The sequence below is a fragment of the Myripristis murdjan genome, chromosome 14 (assembly GCF_902150065.1).
Source record: "Myripristis murdjan chromosome 14, fMyrMur1.1, whole genome shotgun sequence".
In the NCBI taxonomy this organism is placed as follows: Eukaryota; Metazoa; Chordata; class Actinopteri; order Holocentriformes; family Holocentridae; genus Myripristis; species Myripristis murdjan.
Window position 1 is genome coordinate 20,353,572 of NC_043993.1, and position 14,841 is coordinate 20,368,412.

General features: G+C 40.8%; 1 protein-coding gene across 2 annotated transcripts; it reads right to left on the reverse strand.

Annotated features, from left to right (window-relative positions):
* Positions 1–37: 37 nt before the first annotated feature.
* Positions 38–14,516, reverse strand: trpv1 (transient receptor potential cation channel, subfamily V, member 1). Of its 2 annotated transcripts, XM_030068294.1 has the most exons (18): positions 14,357–14,516; positions 14,074–14,184; positions 13,773–13,931; positions 12,242–12,484; positions 10,890–11,047; positions 10,649–10,801; positions 9,758–9,895; positions 7,735–8,033; positions 6,314–6,490; positions 6,069–6,221; positions 4,943–5,038; positions 4,758–4,828; positions 4,152–4,317; positions 3,965–4,031; positions 3,018–3,343; positions 2,239–2,360; positions 1,296–1,408; positions 38–1,144 (listed from the first exon to the last, which is right to left on the reverse strand). In XM_030068294.1, the coding sequence occupies exons 4-18, from the start codon at positions 12,460–12,462 to the stop codon at positions 1,029–1,031; spliced, it is 2,376 nt and encodes a 791-aa protein (XP_029924154.1). In that variant the 5' UTR covers positions 12,463–12,484; positions 13,773–13,931; positions 14,074–14,184; positions 14,357–14,516; the 3' UTR covers positions 38–1,028. The 2 variants fall into 2 exon arrangements, with proteins under 2 accessions (XP_029924154.1, XP_029924155.1); XM_030068295.1 differs by lacking the exon at positions 14,074–14,184.
* Positions 14,517–14,841: the final 325 nt, after the last annotated feature.

The following is a 14,841-nucleotide window of genomic DNA, read 5'->3' on the forward strand; positions in this document are numbered from 1 at the left end:
GTTTGATTTTGATGGTAGTCATTTTTTTTTTACCCCTCAACCAATTAGGATAATCTGCAGCATAAATTTGCATGTTCTCGCCGGACTCTCACTGATAACAGGTGTCTCAATGGAAACTTTCATCTGCTCCCCACATTCTGCATGATTTCAGCCTTGAGGAAATAACTTCACTATTACCAACCTGTGTGACAGTTTCAGTAGATTACTATCCACACAGAGTTCCTCACACAATCAGCCTTGCATGTGAATTTTCAAAACTAAAGAGACATAAAGGAAGTGTGAATGAAAAGCTCAAAAGGCCTCTCTATAGTGGATTTACCATGTAGCCATGACAGCTGGTGCTGAAGGTGGTGATTGCACCAATTTCTCTGCTTTCATGCTATTTATCCAAGGCTGCCACTGCCAAATAGAAACAGGAAGTAGAGTAGACAAAGCAAGCTGTGAAATCCGCAGGACTATCTGGCTGCAGTAGATTTAGCCTGTCTGGCGGTGATGAAAATGGGACTTGTATAAAGGGCGCACAGTGGGAGGGGAGGCACAGCACCTTCGTGATCAGCACTGCTCGATCAAGGCCAGCAGTACTAGCAGGTTGTGGCCTTTGTTCGGATAATAGGCTACACATCCCATTCAGGTAGGTGCAGTAAATGCATTTGCAGAAGCCTCAGGATCAAGTGTTTGATCTGTTTTAGGTCCATTTAACATGATTATCTTGGCATTTAAGCAGCCCTGCATAGCATTGTACCACTTAGGGAAGACTTTCTGCAAGATTGTCAGTTATATGATCTAATTTCTACAGCAGTTTCTTCATCACTGATGATGTGATACTGCAGCCATGGATGAAATATTACCTCAGATAATTGACAGTCAAGCTGACAAGTAAGTATAAAAGTCAGTCACAATGGCACTTCATGTGTTTGGCAGTTGTTTTTGTTTGGGAAGTGAAACTGAATACTGCCTGTAGGTTTGAATGCCTGATAGCCCGGGTGAGCCAAGTTCAGAGGCCCAGGGTGAAGCTCTCTGCTGTCTTCTCAGACCGGTGAGGTGGCCAGAGGTCTCATCTCTGTGGACTGTTGAGTGTGCTGGCGGTATCGGGGCTCCAAGTGCCGCCGACTGACATCCCTGAAGAAACCTCTCCAGCTCCTCTCTGTGGACAAAGCAGGAAGTGATAATTGTGGTGGATTACTCACTCACTGTGGCTACACACGGACTGAAACAGTCCACCCTGTCACAGGAAAATATTTACAAAGGTCACAGATCTGCATTTCCACTTCTGCAGACTCTGACTCTGTCTGTACCTCTGCGTGGGGAGCTATGTGAGGTGTGCAGTCGGAGGTGATCGCTGCTCCCAGGATCTTCATTGATTATTCCCAGGTTGATGTTCCATTTGTTCCAGTTGACTTCCTCCACTCTGAGACGACAAGAGGACACATGCTCCAATTACTGTCTGCTGTGTGACGCATCAATCAGCTGTCAGAGAAGGCAAATTAGTGAGGAACACAGTGTGCTGTGCCTCGACCAGCTCTACTCGCATAGCTGCATCTGCAGTGTCGAGACTTCAGACCGACACCTAAACCTTTGTTTCAGGCGTACAGACTCTGTTTACACTTTAAAATGTGATCTGTATCTGGACATGTTATCCAGATAAGAAAAAAATCACATTAATGCAGGGTATAAATGGGGCCATAGTTGCTGAAACTCTTTTCTTTTGTTATTGTCAGCCAATAGAAGCTGTGTAGTTTTGGTACTGGTATCTGTGACCTCCTTAATGCTAAAACAATTAAACTTTGCACCATAGCAGACCAACTCCCAAGTTCATATGCAAAATAGTTCCACTGAACAGACCAGGCGGTACTGGAGGTCAGTTGAAAAATTTAAATATCAACTTTTACACAATTCATCCTATAACCGTAACACACGCATCTATCAATCCTTGCTCTGCACATTTGCCTTTGCAGACACAGATACAGTGCATGCAGCCCAATTGGACACAAGTATGGCCAACATTAACCTTTGAACTTGTGAGTAGGTGTCGCCAATCACAAAATGTGACTATTAACTACGAACTATGACTAATAACTCCATGGGACCTGACATGCAGGTACACTCCGGTGGGATATTTATTTTGGAAACAGCCAACTGTGTGTTTGTCATATTAAAGCCTCATGTGCCCATTGTTGTAGTCTTTCAAAGCAGCGCGGTCAGTCACTGTCTGCAGAGGTTTAAATGTATTCAGTGAACCTGAAGCACCAGCGGCGGTCCTGTCCAGCAGTTTTGCTCAGGTCCTTCTCCACCCCGCAGCGTAGCCTCCTCTTCAGGCAGTGAGGCAGCCTCCTCTCTAGGTCCAGGATAGTGATGGCCCTCTGAAGCAGTGGAAGTCACATTATTCAATGAAACCATTCACTAAAACAGGGCTTCCTAAACTTCTTCAAGCCCAACCCTGACCACTGAGCTCTTTTCAATAAAACTGTGTCCCAAGGAATGGCATCTGAGATAACGTTTGCGTTTGCCAATTTTCATGTCATAATATGCAGCTATTGAATAATTAATGCCAAACAATATACCAAGTTTTATTTCCCTATATTTTATGTCAAAATCTAATTACATTAACTTCCTGGAAGACGATGCATCTTAAAAATTCCTACTTATAATCTTGCCTAGTTAATAAAACTGCTCCTCTCTCTGCCTAACTCCTGTGCATTTGGATTACACTGCTGAGAGAAATCTCCCTACCTTGTGTCCCGCCACTACAGGAAATGCATGAAATTTAACGCCATTTCATTGTCTTTAAATCATACTCCTGACTGGGGATGTAATTGTAATTTTGTCAAACTGACAACAGCTCCATGTTCCCTCAGCCCTATGTTCCCTCAACATACAATTAATAATGTCCATGTCCTCTGGTATAAACAGAAATACATGTTAGGTAAATAACATCTGAAATGATGTTGGAAAACGAATGGTGTATGAAAAACAAATCACTGAGGGGTTGTAGGTATGCTCCTGTATGGAGGCCTCACCTGAAGCCTCCAGATGCTGGTGCTCTCGCTGGTGATCTTCTCCACGGTGCGGCTCATGAGGGCGATGAGCATGTTGAACAGCAGGATGTAGGTGAGGACGATGTAGCCGATGAGGAGCACGTAGAAAACCTCCTTGTACTGGTACTCCTCGGTGAACTCCAGGTCGCCTATGCCGATGGTGAATTTGAAGAGCTCCAGCGTGGTGTAGGAGATGTTCCTGAAGCTGGGTTTTTGACAGTCCTCACCGGTGGAAGCAAAGAGGCGTGACTGGCCTGGGGGTGTGGTGATGTTCTTCTCAGGAGGCTCGATGAGCAGGGTGACCACCGCTGTGACAGGGACAGAAGGAAAGCAAATTGGCAAACAGATTATACACACAAGTCGTGATGTGCTTTGACCAATATATTGGCTGTCCGATTTTATCAGCTGATACCGGCTCATCATAATGGGTGTCGGCCAATATGGAAAAAAAAAAAAAAAAAAAAGTGCACACTGCAGTCATACTGGTGTTAACATTACATAGTTTGTCCAGCACAATGTTTACAGTGCTTTGTACAGCCTGTATCTATATATAGCATATATACAGTAGATGGAGCTGTGGATTGGGTGAAGAAGTTATATCATTTTACAGCTGAACAATAACTGTTCATTACTTTTTTTTTTTCTTTTTTTTTTTGCTATAACTATTTCATTTCAAAAAATCTGGGGATTCCTTACTAAAATGTTTTACTCTAAAATAATGATGTTGGCATAGGCCCCAAAAAATCAAGCATCACTCAGGCTCTATTTTTTTTACATCTGGGTGGAGCACAGGTCTGCGATGGTCAGCAAAGATTTGATATCACATTTTCATGCTAGAGACTATTTTTGGAGAGTCGGTAGCTCTTTTTCTTTTTAAATGGCAGATGTTTTGGATGAAGCTTTTCATTCACAGTGAAGACATGACATACCTGCCGAAAATCCAAAGAGGAAGACAAAGTAGACAAAAAGAAAGCGCATGATATCACCAAGGATCATCTGCAAAGAAGAGTGGAAACGGGGGGAACAGCAGAGGGTCTTAGGGTTCATGTTGATTACCATAGCACTATATTTTTGAACCACATGTTTCACATCATGTGGTTTAACTTCCTGCGGTACCTTTTGTATCATGACACTGTAGATGCCCATGTGTCTGTAGCCCCTGGAGAAGTAGAGCAAGTTCACCCAGCTGAGAGCCAGACACACCACCACAAAGGCCAGGTACTCCTGCCGTTTGCAGAAGTACAGCACAACCGAAACCAGGAACAGCACAGCCTGCAGAAAACTTAACAGCAAGCACGCCACTGTCACCCCCGAGGACTTTGCTATTGTATGTAAATTACACTTGTAATTCTAATCATGCAAATCTGCACTGCCAAATAATGCATAATGAGCTGGCTATGATATAAATTAGCTTTGACACACAAATAAACAAAATGTGTTGATCAAAGATGCGACTTTGAGTTTTGTCTGACTTGTTCCTGTGTAGCATGTGTACCAGAGGAAAAGCACAAATTTTACAGGGAGAACGGTGTAATTTTGAATTTACCTTATTGGATTGCCACAGGACAAGATAAGTGTATCACACACAAAGCAATGGACCCAGAAACATAAGGTGCTTTAGTGTTTTAGGGAGGGTTTTTCCTTTTAATAGCAGTATGTAAGATTGTGGCTGATGTGATATGTTTCCATGATCCTTGAGTGAAGCCAGGCTCGGCAACTTACAAAAGAATCTCACAATAGCCATCAATCAGCAACATCTGCAGCTTCGGGCGCCTCTTCTTCAAGTCCTTTATCTAGGGATTTGGAGAGCAGGGCATTTGATACATCATATTATTGGAATACAGATTCATTACAGTAGTGAAACATGCCACTGGAGGTAAATTTCAAACACAACAGCACCCACATACCCCTCTGACAAAGAAATAGCAGGACGCCAGCACTACCAGCAGCTGACCTGAGACGTACAGGTAACCCTTCACGGTGTGCTCGATGCGAAATGGTGGCTGGGGAGCAGAGGGCAAAAAGTGATCAGGGGCATGTTGTGGCTCATTTTAATAGGACGTCCTAGCAGTGAATAGTAGGGTGACCACCTGCTAATAAGCCCAATGGGGGACAAGGGGTATGATTCTGAGGGACAATGTGGGACACCGCCTGGCGTGGCGGCGCCCCCATCCGGCGGGCAGACTCACCGATACCGGTTTACCGATTTCTAGCAGATACTACTTTACATGATATATTATCGTTGCTCTGTTCCCCTAACATATGTAATTGCTGCTGTATGCTCATGAATAGGCCACCCTTGTTAATGAGCCCTTAGCTTTCAATGTGTTTTTTTTTTCTAAATAAAAGATATTCATAATATTTTAAACATTTCAATTAATTGACAGATGAACTTCTACTTAAGATTTACTTTTTATTTAAAGTGAATAAATTGCAATGGAAAATATAAATAAAATTAAATAGCTTAAAACAGTGTTAATTTCGTTGGCTATTTTTCAATTTAATTTTAGTCTTAGTCTTGTGTCAAATGCCCTTACTAGTTTTAGTCATATTTTTTGTTTAGTCATATTTTAGTCGAAGACAATCCAAAGTATTTTAGTCTAGTTTTAGTCGACTAAATTACAAAGTATTTTAGTCTAGTTTTAGTCAATAGTCTTTTTTTAGTCTTTGACCTGCATCACGTTGGCTTTTTTTAATTTAACAATATGTTAAATTATTATTATTATTTTAAAAATGTAAATTGCTTATCAAACAGACCTAACAATTCAGGTACCAATGAATGAGCAGTAGTATGCATGTGATAACATAGATTGAAAAAGGAGGAGAAAAAAACTATCGCGCATCGCCCTATCCCCCGGGCGAACTAGCTTTTTTTTTTTTTTTTTTTTTTTTTTTTTTTGAGAGCAAGCATTGATTATGCGGGACACGGTCTCAATTTGCGGGACGCGTGAAATGGGCTTCAAACGCTGTACGTGCACGCGCTACGCGGGACAGGTGGTCACCCTAGTGAAAAGACATTCTCTGTCTGCTCACCTCTCTGCCCTTATGGTAGGCGACTAAAGTAAAGACAACCAGGTAGACGAGGTAGACCAAAAAGTTCAAGAAAAAGATTCGACCTGCGAATCTGGTCCACTTCTCCTCCAGCAGTCTGCCCAGAGGCTCAATCTGCAGCATCTCATGTCGGTTCTGAAAGAGATCACGCGTGTGGAATCAGTGATGCTTAGTACTCATTAATAACAGGATATCCTTTGGCTGGTTTTGACGATGCAGCGACTCACAGGGATGTCACAGCCATAGACCAGTATCTCCAAGACTGAGTTGTCCTCAAATGAGTCCAGAGAGGCCAGGTCATACAGTGAAGAGTGGACCGGCCCGTAAACCCACTCAGTGAACTTACGGGACAAATGCTTCGTGTGAGTCTCTTGGAACTCCCGATGCAGGATGTGCTCAAAGATCTGCAGGGATAAAACTGCAGTTAGCAAGAAGCACGGCTTAGACTGAAAATACAGACAAACTTTAGCAGTAGCTACAAGTGCACCTTACAAAAAGTTAGTTGGTTGCTAAGCCCAAAAACACAACAATTTTGAAGTTTTAGAAAAGGGAGACAAAGACAACAATGCTGGAGACATGAGAGTGCCACTGACATGTTTCTGCTATGTAAAGCCTTCATCAGAGCATGAAACAAGTCCAGCCTGTGGTACAAAACAAGTTCAGGGCCACAAGATGGGGCTAGACTAACTAAAAAGAACTGGCAACATTAAGACTTCTCTAGACAAATCAGTCATTGAAAATATAGCATTTATCAGCACAAAGGCACAAGTTAAAATATCGAAGCGAACGCAAAATTTGGTCACGTTGTGCTGGACAAACACAGAGACGTTGTGGAAAACTTACAAATCAAAACTTTGCATTTCTGAACACAAACGTGCCATCAGAACCAGAAATTTGGATTATGCAATGACAAAGCACTACACAGAATCTGTGGCTCACCCTCATCCCTGCTGTTCATTATGTTGTATTGTGACAGTTTAAATTTTGTACTTAGAATATGCCATATTTTCAATGATTGTTTTTCTTTTCATAAATATGCCTTAATGTTGCTGGTTGTTTACAGTTTGCGTGGCACTTCATTTGTACCCCAGGCTGGGCTCCACTATACTAAATGCTACTTAATGGTCTCTTAAGGCTTAGAAGTTTACACTTGATAATTGTTGAGATTTTGACAATTACCTTGCCCAGAATATCTTAACCCTATGCCATCTCTTGTTTCATGCTCTGATGAGGGGTTTGCATGCTGAAACCCCTCTGCAGCCTCCCATGTTGCCAGATTTTTGTGTCTTTAAATATGGAATAAAATTTAAGAAATAAAGAAAGAGGAATGGTTTTGTGGAGTACTCTTACACACCTGCAAAATGGTCAAACTTTGCTTGGACAGTGCAATGCCGATACTCAACTATACTATAATATGTCACTAAAAAGTCTACAGAGTTTTAGGAAATACTAATAATACTGCAGAGAGTATTATAAAAATATTCAGAGACTGGATTATGTTTTTTCATACATTGCAGAAATGCAGCAAAAAGCAAGTGATTCTTTGTTGAACATCCATTTTTGTTATCTGATAACTGTCAGCACTGGAGTGTCCACATAAAATATCAGCAATACACAAAGAGGGTTCATATCAGGCTCTGCTCTTTACCCCGATCTTGCCGGTCTTGGCAGCCAGTTTAAGAGGCGTTAGTCCCTTGTTGTTCTCGATTTCCTCCAGCCTCTGTTTGGGATGCAGTCGGGCCGTGGTGGTGAGGATGTGGTCGTACATGCTGGTGAGAAATTCGGTGTTCTCCTTGGTGTTGTCTGCCACCACCACCAGGGCGTGCAGCACCGTGTTGCCCTGGGAGTCCGTCTGCTGTGCGTCCGCGCTCTCGTACTCGTTCTCCATCAGGAAGTCCACCACCTCGGGCTGGTTGGTGCACGCCGCCAGGGACAGAGGCAGCTCCCCTGCACAGAGCAGAGGAATGTGCCTTCAATGGGCTTTGCATTTACAGCTTTGTCCACACAAATCATGTCTACATTCAACATCTGAATGCACCAGTGTGTAACTGAACCTTTGAGGAGATTTTCAAAGAATACTGTCCAGCTCTGAGAGGAGGAACTTAACCCGTCATGGTAGTAATAATAAATAATATCAAAAGAAGAGATACATTAGATACATTATACATTATTAATTCTCATAGTACTATTGGACATTTTTGCTGTTTCCAGATAACACTTCAGGTCATGACGAACATTATAAAGTTAGTTAAAACCAGGGCTGTAACAATAGTGTCTTGCAAAAATGTGGCAGTGTGCATCCTCAAATGTCACCAGGTAGATTGTGGAGAGCTGCATGCAGTTTACTAAACCACCTGACAAAACTGACAAATTGAAAAAAAAAAAAAAAAAAAAAAAAAAAAAATGCAAACTGCAAGTTGTATTAAGGAGTATAAGCGTTGGGAGGAGAGCTGCTCAGGGGTGAAACAGGTTAAACAGCCCCAAGTGTGATTTGATGTAATGACTCAGCTTTTATTTGATGTTTTACAGAATTCAGCAGGATCTGGCCTCGGCTGTTAGAAACACTGATCTATAGTTTCAACAAATGTTTACAATGGAAGAAGGGCACGCTGTGTGGCTCTTACGGCTCACACAACAGATGCTCACTGGTGGGGCAGTATGATCCTATCAAACATCCACATGAGTGAGGGACAGAGACCACAATTAGCCACTCGTAGAATTTTTTTAAACCACTTATCTATCATATTTTATTATAGACCACTTGTGAACAAAATTTGAATAAAGAAAAAAATATGATTGAAATGGAAAAAAGTGTTTAAGAAAAATCACTGAACATGGGAGAGCAGGGCTTTCAGTGCAGGGCCACTGGAGAAAAACAAAGCAGGAGACTGAGGCCCCATCCTCGGGACTTTGCATTGTTTATGTGATACTTCTTTTGAATTTATTGATTTATCCATTTATTTTTATTTTAGATGTGGTAAAACTGCTAGAATACTTTTTGTTTGCAGTTTTATACCTCTGTTCAACAGCATGGGTCTAAAAATACATTTGTTTAAGATGTTTGAAGACGATAAGAAAACACCTTGTTTTGCACTTTTCTGAAATAAAAAAGAATCTTTTTTCTGAATTAAAATTTTGTTCAAAATATCCTCACTGAATCATGAAGCATCAAATTAAATCAGTAATTGAGTGAATCATTATATCCCTAGTTAAAACATCTTTAATTATTAGTTAGTTATAGCTTACTAAATTACACACAAACTGATTTTTTTAATACACAACCACCACATGAGACCAATTCCAGATAATGACAATAAAAAATAGTAAAAAAAAAAAAAAAAAAAAAAAAAAAAAAAAAAAAACAGTAATAGTATGACTTGAGCATATTATGAGTATATTGTGAATATAGTAGGCTATATTATGAGAATATATTGCAGTATTTGCTCAAAACAAATGCCCACTTTGGTGCTTTCCATCACAAGCTGGTACAGCTGCAGTGCATCCAGCTGATTAAAGCTCGTACAGTCGCTGCTCTACAGCAACAGCAGTTTGTTTGGAGAATCTCATTGATTGTCACTTTAATTACTGAGTGATTCATCTTCTCAGTAGATGTTCTTTGTCTAAGTGTCCAGAAGAGGGCACTCCTAAGTCCCGAACAGCACTTCACTCACCAAAATAGAAATTGGCGCCATCATGCGGCTGGAAGAAGGTCCCGCAGGCTTTTGCATGGACGTCTGCTCCTTTACTGACCAGCATCCTGACGTAGTAAATACTCCTCCTCTCAATGGCAACGTGGAGAGATGTCTGCCCTGGAAATAATGGATATTAAACATGTAGTTATGCTGATAAAAAACAAAAACAAAACTAAGGAGTTCAAGTCTTTCATATCAGGTTTTCATCCAAAAGAGAAAACTATGAGGAAAAAGAAAAAATCTTTTTAGTTTCTATGTGTTACAGGCATAACGGATGACAGCACTGTCATGGAAAAGTACTGCCAGCATGTATATCCTTAGAAAAACAAATACTTATTCTATTAAGGGAAAACAAAAGTTTTAAAACAAAAATTTCCTTGAACATAAAAACCTGGAAAGTATACTGGGTCAGTGAATTTGGGATTTTGGATTTAGGTCCGCTTTAGGTCCGCAATTTCAGTGTGTGTTGACTGTAATGTGGGCTGAAGTTGGACACTGGTGATAACGAGGAACATTTATCATTTTATTTTTATTTCGATTGGATTTTTTTTTTTTTAATTATCTTTATTTTATTTTAAATATTTTCCCCTAATATTATCTATTTATTTATTTATTACTTAATTTTAACCTGGCTTATGTATGTTTAGATATAGTTATTTATTGCTCATGTTTCTTGAAAAACTAATAAAATGAGTCTTAAAAAATTATGCAGTCATCACTTTTCTTTATATTCCTTCATTGTAGTGAGATTGTTTTTCTTGAGGAGTTTTCTGGTAATGCTGTCCCACCTGATGAGTGATACAGGAATAAAATAGTGTGTCATGGTATTCATTGTGAGGAAGTGTCCACAGGATCGCAGGTGGGGTTTACCTTTGTAGTAGCTGTTAGTGTAGGCTGCGTTCACAAACTCTTTGATGTCTCCCATCCGCTCTGAAATCTCCAGGAGGAACTCCACCGTGTTGTTTTTTCCGTCTCTGAGGTTCAGCAGAGCCTTCATCAGCACGTTCTTACCATGGGTCTGATCTGCAAATGGAGGCAAAAAGTTCAGGAACTGGGGTCACACACTATACACACTGTGTTTGCAGCTGTTGCACTGCAGCCCCTGTCTTACACTCTGAGTTGGTGAGCTTCTTCATGCTCTGGTGCAGGTACTGGTGCAGGCCGTCCAGCTGCATGACGTCCCCGCTGGTCGCCGCCTCAAACAGCCGCTTGATGTCAAACCTCTTGCTGTCTCTCACCTCTTTTGGCTCCTCAACATTTCGGATTTTTCTACAAGCAGATGCACATTAGCGACAGACAGCTTTAAAAAATTACCTTCAGATCCCATGTTGGGGAGGGTGGGGTCAGTTTGATTTTCACCCAACAAAAAACAAGCATGTTCAGCGTAAGACATAATCACGATCAATTGTTTTGAGCCACGGGAGCCCTGCAAAGCATGGCTGTGCACATCACTTCTGTGTAGATGTTATACGCATAAAACAAGAGGCAAAATGATGTCCAATGTAATTATTCTACTACTAGTAAATAAAATCAGCAGCGTAAGCAGTGGTATTATGTTTTAATGATTGATTAAATTCAGTAGCCCCATGCTGTAGATAGCTGGGTAGCAGTGATACGCAGGTCAGGGTTTTTAATACCTGTGATCACCTGACCTGAACTGTTATGAGAGCCAATCTGCACTGCCTGTCCAAATCTCTCCCACACCTTACTTTTTTGTGGCTCTGTTTGTGCAACCTTAACATCGCCTGCTTTCAACTTTTCTCTGATAATTTGTTGGCTTCCTCTTTCAGACCAAAAAAAAAAAAAAGAGTTTTGGCAGTGTAAACAAAAGCTATGTAGTTGAAGGCCTCAACACTCCCAAACACACGTACTGACCAAAACCATACTCGCAAATTGATGATAAAGCTGCTTGCCTGCATGTGTGTGCGTGTGCGTGCATGTGTGTGGTTAAGAGAGAGCGAGAGAGTGACAGAAAGAGGGAAGAGAGGGTGGACTAGTAATGCTCAGTCTCGCCTATTGCATGCAATGTTTATGTAAATTATTTTACAAGACACTTTTCCAGGATATATGACAAAACATAAAAGCCTGCACACACACAATAAGTGATCTCTTGTAATTACTGTTATTCATTTTTTTGAGTTTTGGTAATGATAAATATGTGTTGACACAGCTGTTCAAGTGAAATTGTGATGTTCATGGTATTGTTTGACTCAGATAAGCACCATCGCTAAACACAAAGAAAGTTATTTAGCTGAAAATATCAATACTTGAGCAAATGATTGCCTTGTAGTCAAATTAAAATCAAGAACCGTAACAGCTGACCCCATCCTCCCCAAGAAAAACTTCTTGCAGCTGCTCTGTTTCCATGAATCTATCCTCCTGCTTGATAATACACACAGCTCCCAGCTTTTACTGACCATTATAGAGACAGAGACAAAATTACTAGTGCATGGGCTGGCTCACTTGTCAAAGTTGAGATTGAATTTGATCTTGGGCGTGGTTGGCTCCATTTCCTCCGAGTAATCAGTGTCCATGGGAGTTTTGGGGCTGTCAGAGCCGCTCATGCCCAAGGCAGAGACCAGCAGGTCCTTCTTCACAGATTCAGCCTGTGGTCTCTCATCCTCCGTCCTGTCGTCCGTCTCCAGGGAGAAGTCGGACGTCCCCGGGCGCTGTCCCCTGTCCATCCTGACCCCTTGCTCAGACAGCCTGGATGGGAGTGAGACACAAGGTCAAGTATCAGTCAGTTCTGCTCTGCCACATGCTTCACACAGGGGTTGCCTAAACTCATCACCAGTGCTTCCCTAGCCTTTAAGGGCACAGACACATTCAGACATGTGATGTTTTACCCCAGTGACGAACAAAGGAGTTTATTTAGAGAGGGATTCCATGACAGCGGTAAACACAGCGCTTGATTCGGTCTTCACTTCCCATCAGAATAATAAAGGCATTCTCAGTGTGGCTCGTACAGAATAAGCATCTGTGAGATAGATCAATGAAAATACTATTGACTTCTGCCACAGTCCTGCTGATCAAAAATAAATAATTTATGTTGTAATCTTAAAGAAAACATCTTTGTTAAGGATAATGGGAAACAGATATTTTTTTTCTTTCTTCTTCCCCTTTTTCTATCTGACAATGGGGAAACGGTGACTCAGTGGATGCTGACTCCATTCCCATGACAAAAACAATATATGGTAGCAAAAACAGGGAAGTAGACATTAACGGTTTGGTCCACACAATTTTATTATTTTTCTATTTTTCTACTATTTTATTATTTTTCACATGTTTGCTCACCAATAAAAACACAAACAGGGTCCAAATAACTGTTTAGTTGTACCAGAGGAAGTGTAGAAATGAAAAGAAATCATTCCAACCTGAAAATATGCGACTGATAAAGTTGTCTGGGAAACCTGGAGCTGTTTTGAAGAAAATATCCAACTTGACAGCGGAGCTATTTGTTGCAAGACAGTGTGGATAAAGCCCTTTATCCACACCGCAGCGTTACATCCTGCTACACAGAGACTAATATGGTGACTATTGATTCGTAGACTCTTTACTGCTTCTTTACACATTCCTCTGAGTCATGGGTTACAGTAGAATACCCCCACCATGCTTCATATATATATATATATATATATATATATATATATATATATATATATATATATATATATATTGTCATATTATTAATAAACAGAATCTGGGAGACTTTGCATGTTTTGCACGCGTCCAAATCTTTTCCGTCTACATCTACCATATTCTACATTTACATTAAAGCACACTAAGTGCAATTATGAGTCAGTGTTTAAATGTCTAAAATGTGCTAAATATATGATTATAGATCGTAGCAAGTTGTTAAAAGCTAAGCCTGTGTATAGAGATAAAAATGCCCTATCTGACCTTCTTTTAACATGCTACTAGGGTAAAAGGTTTGACATCACAAACTAACAATTTGAAAATCTTAAACAAAACCATAATACATCAATTCACCTACCAGAAATAATTCCTACAGAAAAAATCGTCCAATAAAAACCTCTTAAAAATGTCTTCTGTTCACAATTCCATCTCCAGCAGTTTGCTCAGGATGCTCGGGCAGTGGACTGAAGATGAGATTCCACAGAAAGCAAGACATGGGCGGATGGAGGGACACTCCCTGGAGGAAACATGAGCACATTATGGTATCTCTAAGAGCTTAAAAGGATGCTTGCCTGTGTTGTATTGATCACCTCTGGTTAATATGCAATAGCACAGATGGCAAAAAGATGACTGCAACAGTAAACAAAACATGGGTTAACCTGCATTATACGACTCATCAGAGAGAATATTGTTGCATGTAGAGTTGATCACAGTTACAGTGTGCAATGCAGAGTAGCATATCCAGCTTCGGTGCGCTGCAACAATTTCCACTGACAAAATTCAAACAAGAAAATTTGATCAAGTATCTCCAAACGTTCCACTCACATACTTGTAAATGAAGGACCTGAAGGTTTGATTGTACCTTAAAAGTCTACTTAAAGACACTTAGATAACTTTATTTGTTGGTTTCATTCAAAAAGTGACAATAAATGAGTAACTTACCCTTCTGAACACTGTCTTTGACTGAGATTTTTCTGTTACTTTTAGAGAAGATTTAGTGAGAGTTTTTTCTTCATTTCAGAGCATTTCAGCCGAGCTTCCTGTGTGCCATGTAAGTGTCTTCATACTTTCTGTGTAATGGGTGTGTGTTAGCGGTGCAGCTGTGGTCCTGTGACTGAGTGTGTGGTCGCAAGGCTTCTGCCTGCAAACTGCGCTCAAGCGATCAGTCGATTTCCTCTCTGAAGAATCTGCTTCCTCTAAGTTATTTTCAAAATCGAACAGATCTCACAGTCATTCAGACAGAGAGAGAGAGAGATGGGTATTGCTCTTACCACATGTTCTTAACATATTTATGATAAGAAGCGGCTCTCTCACTAAAATAAGAACCATAGAGCCAACACTTTGTCTGTGATGCCATTACACTGCACAGGCTGGTGCTGCCTCATGAACAAGGAAGAGACAAACTTTGTGGTCTCAGACAGTGTTTT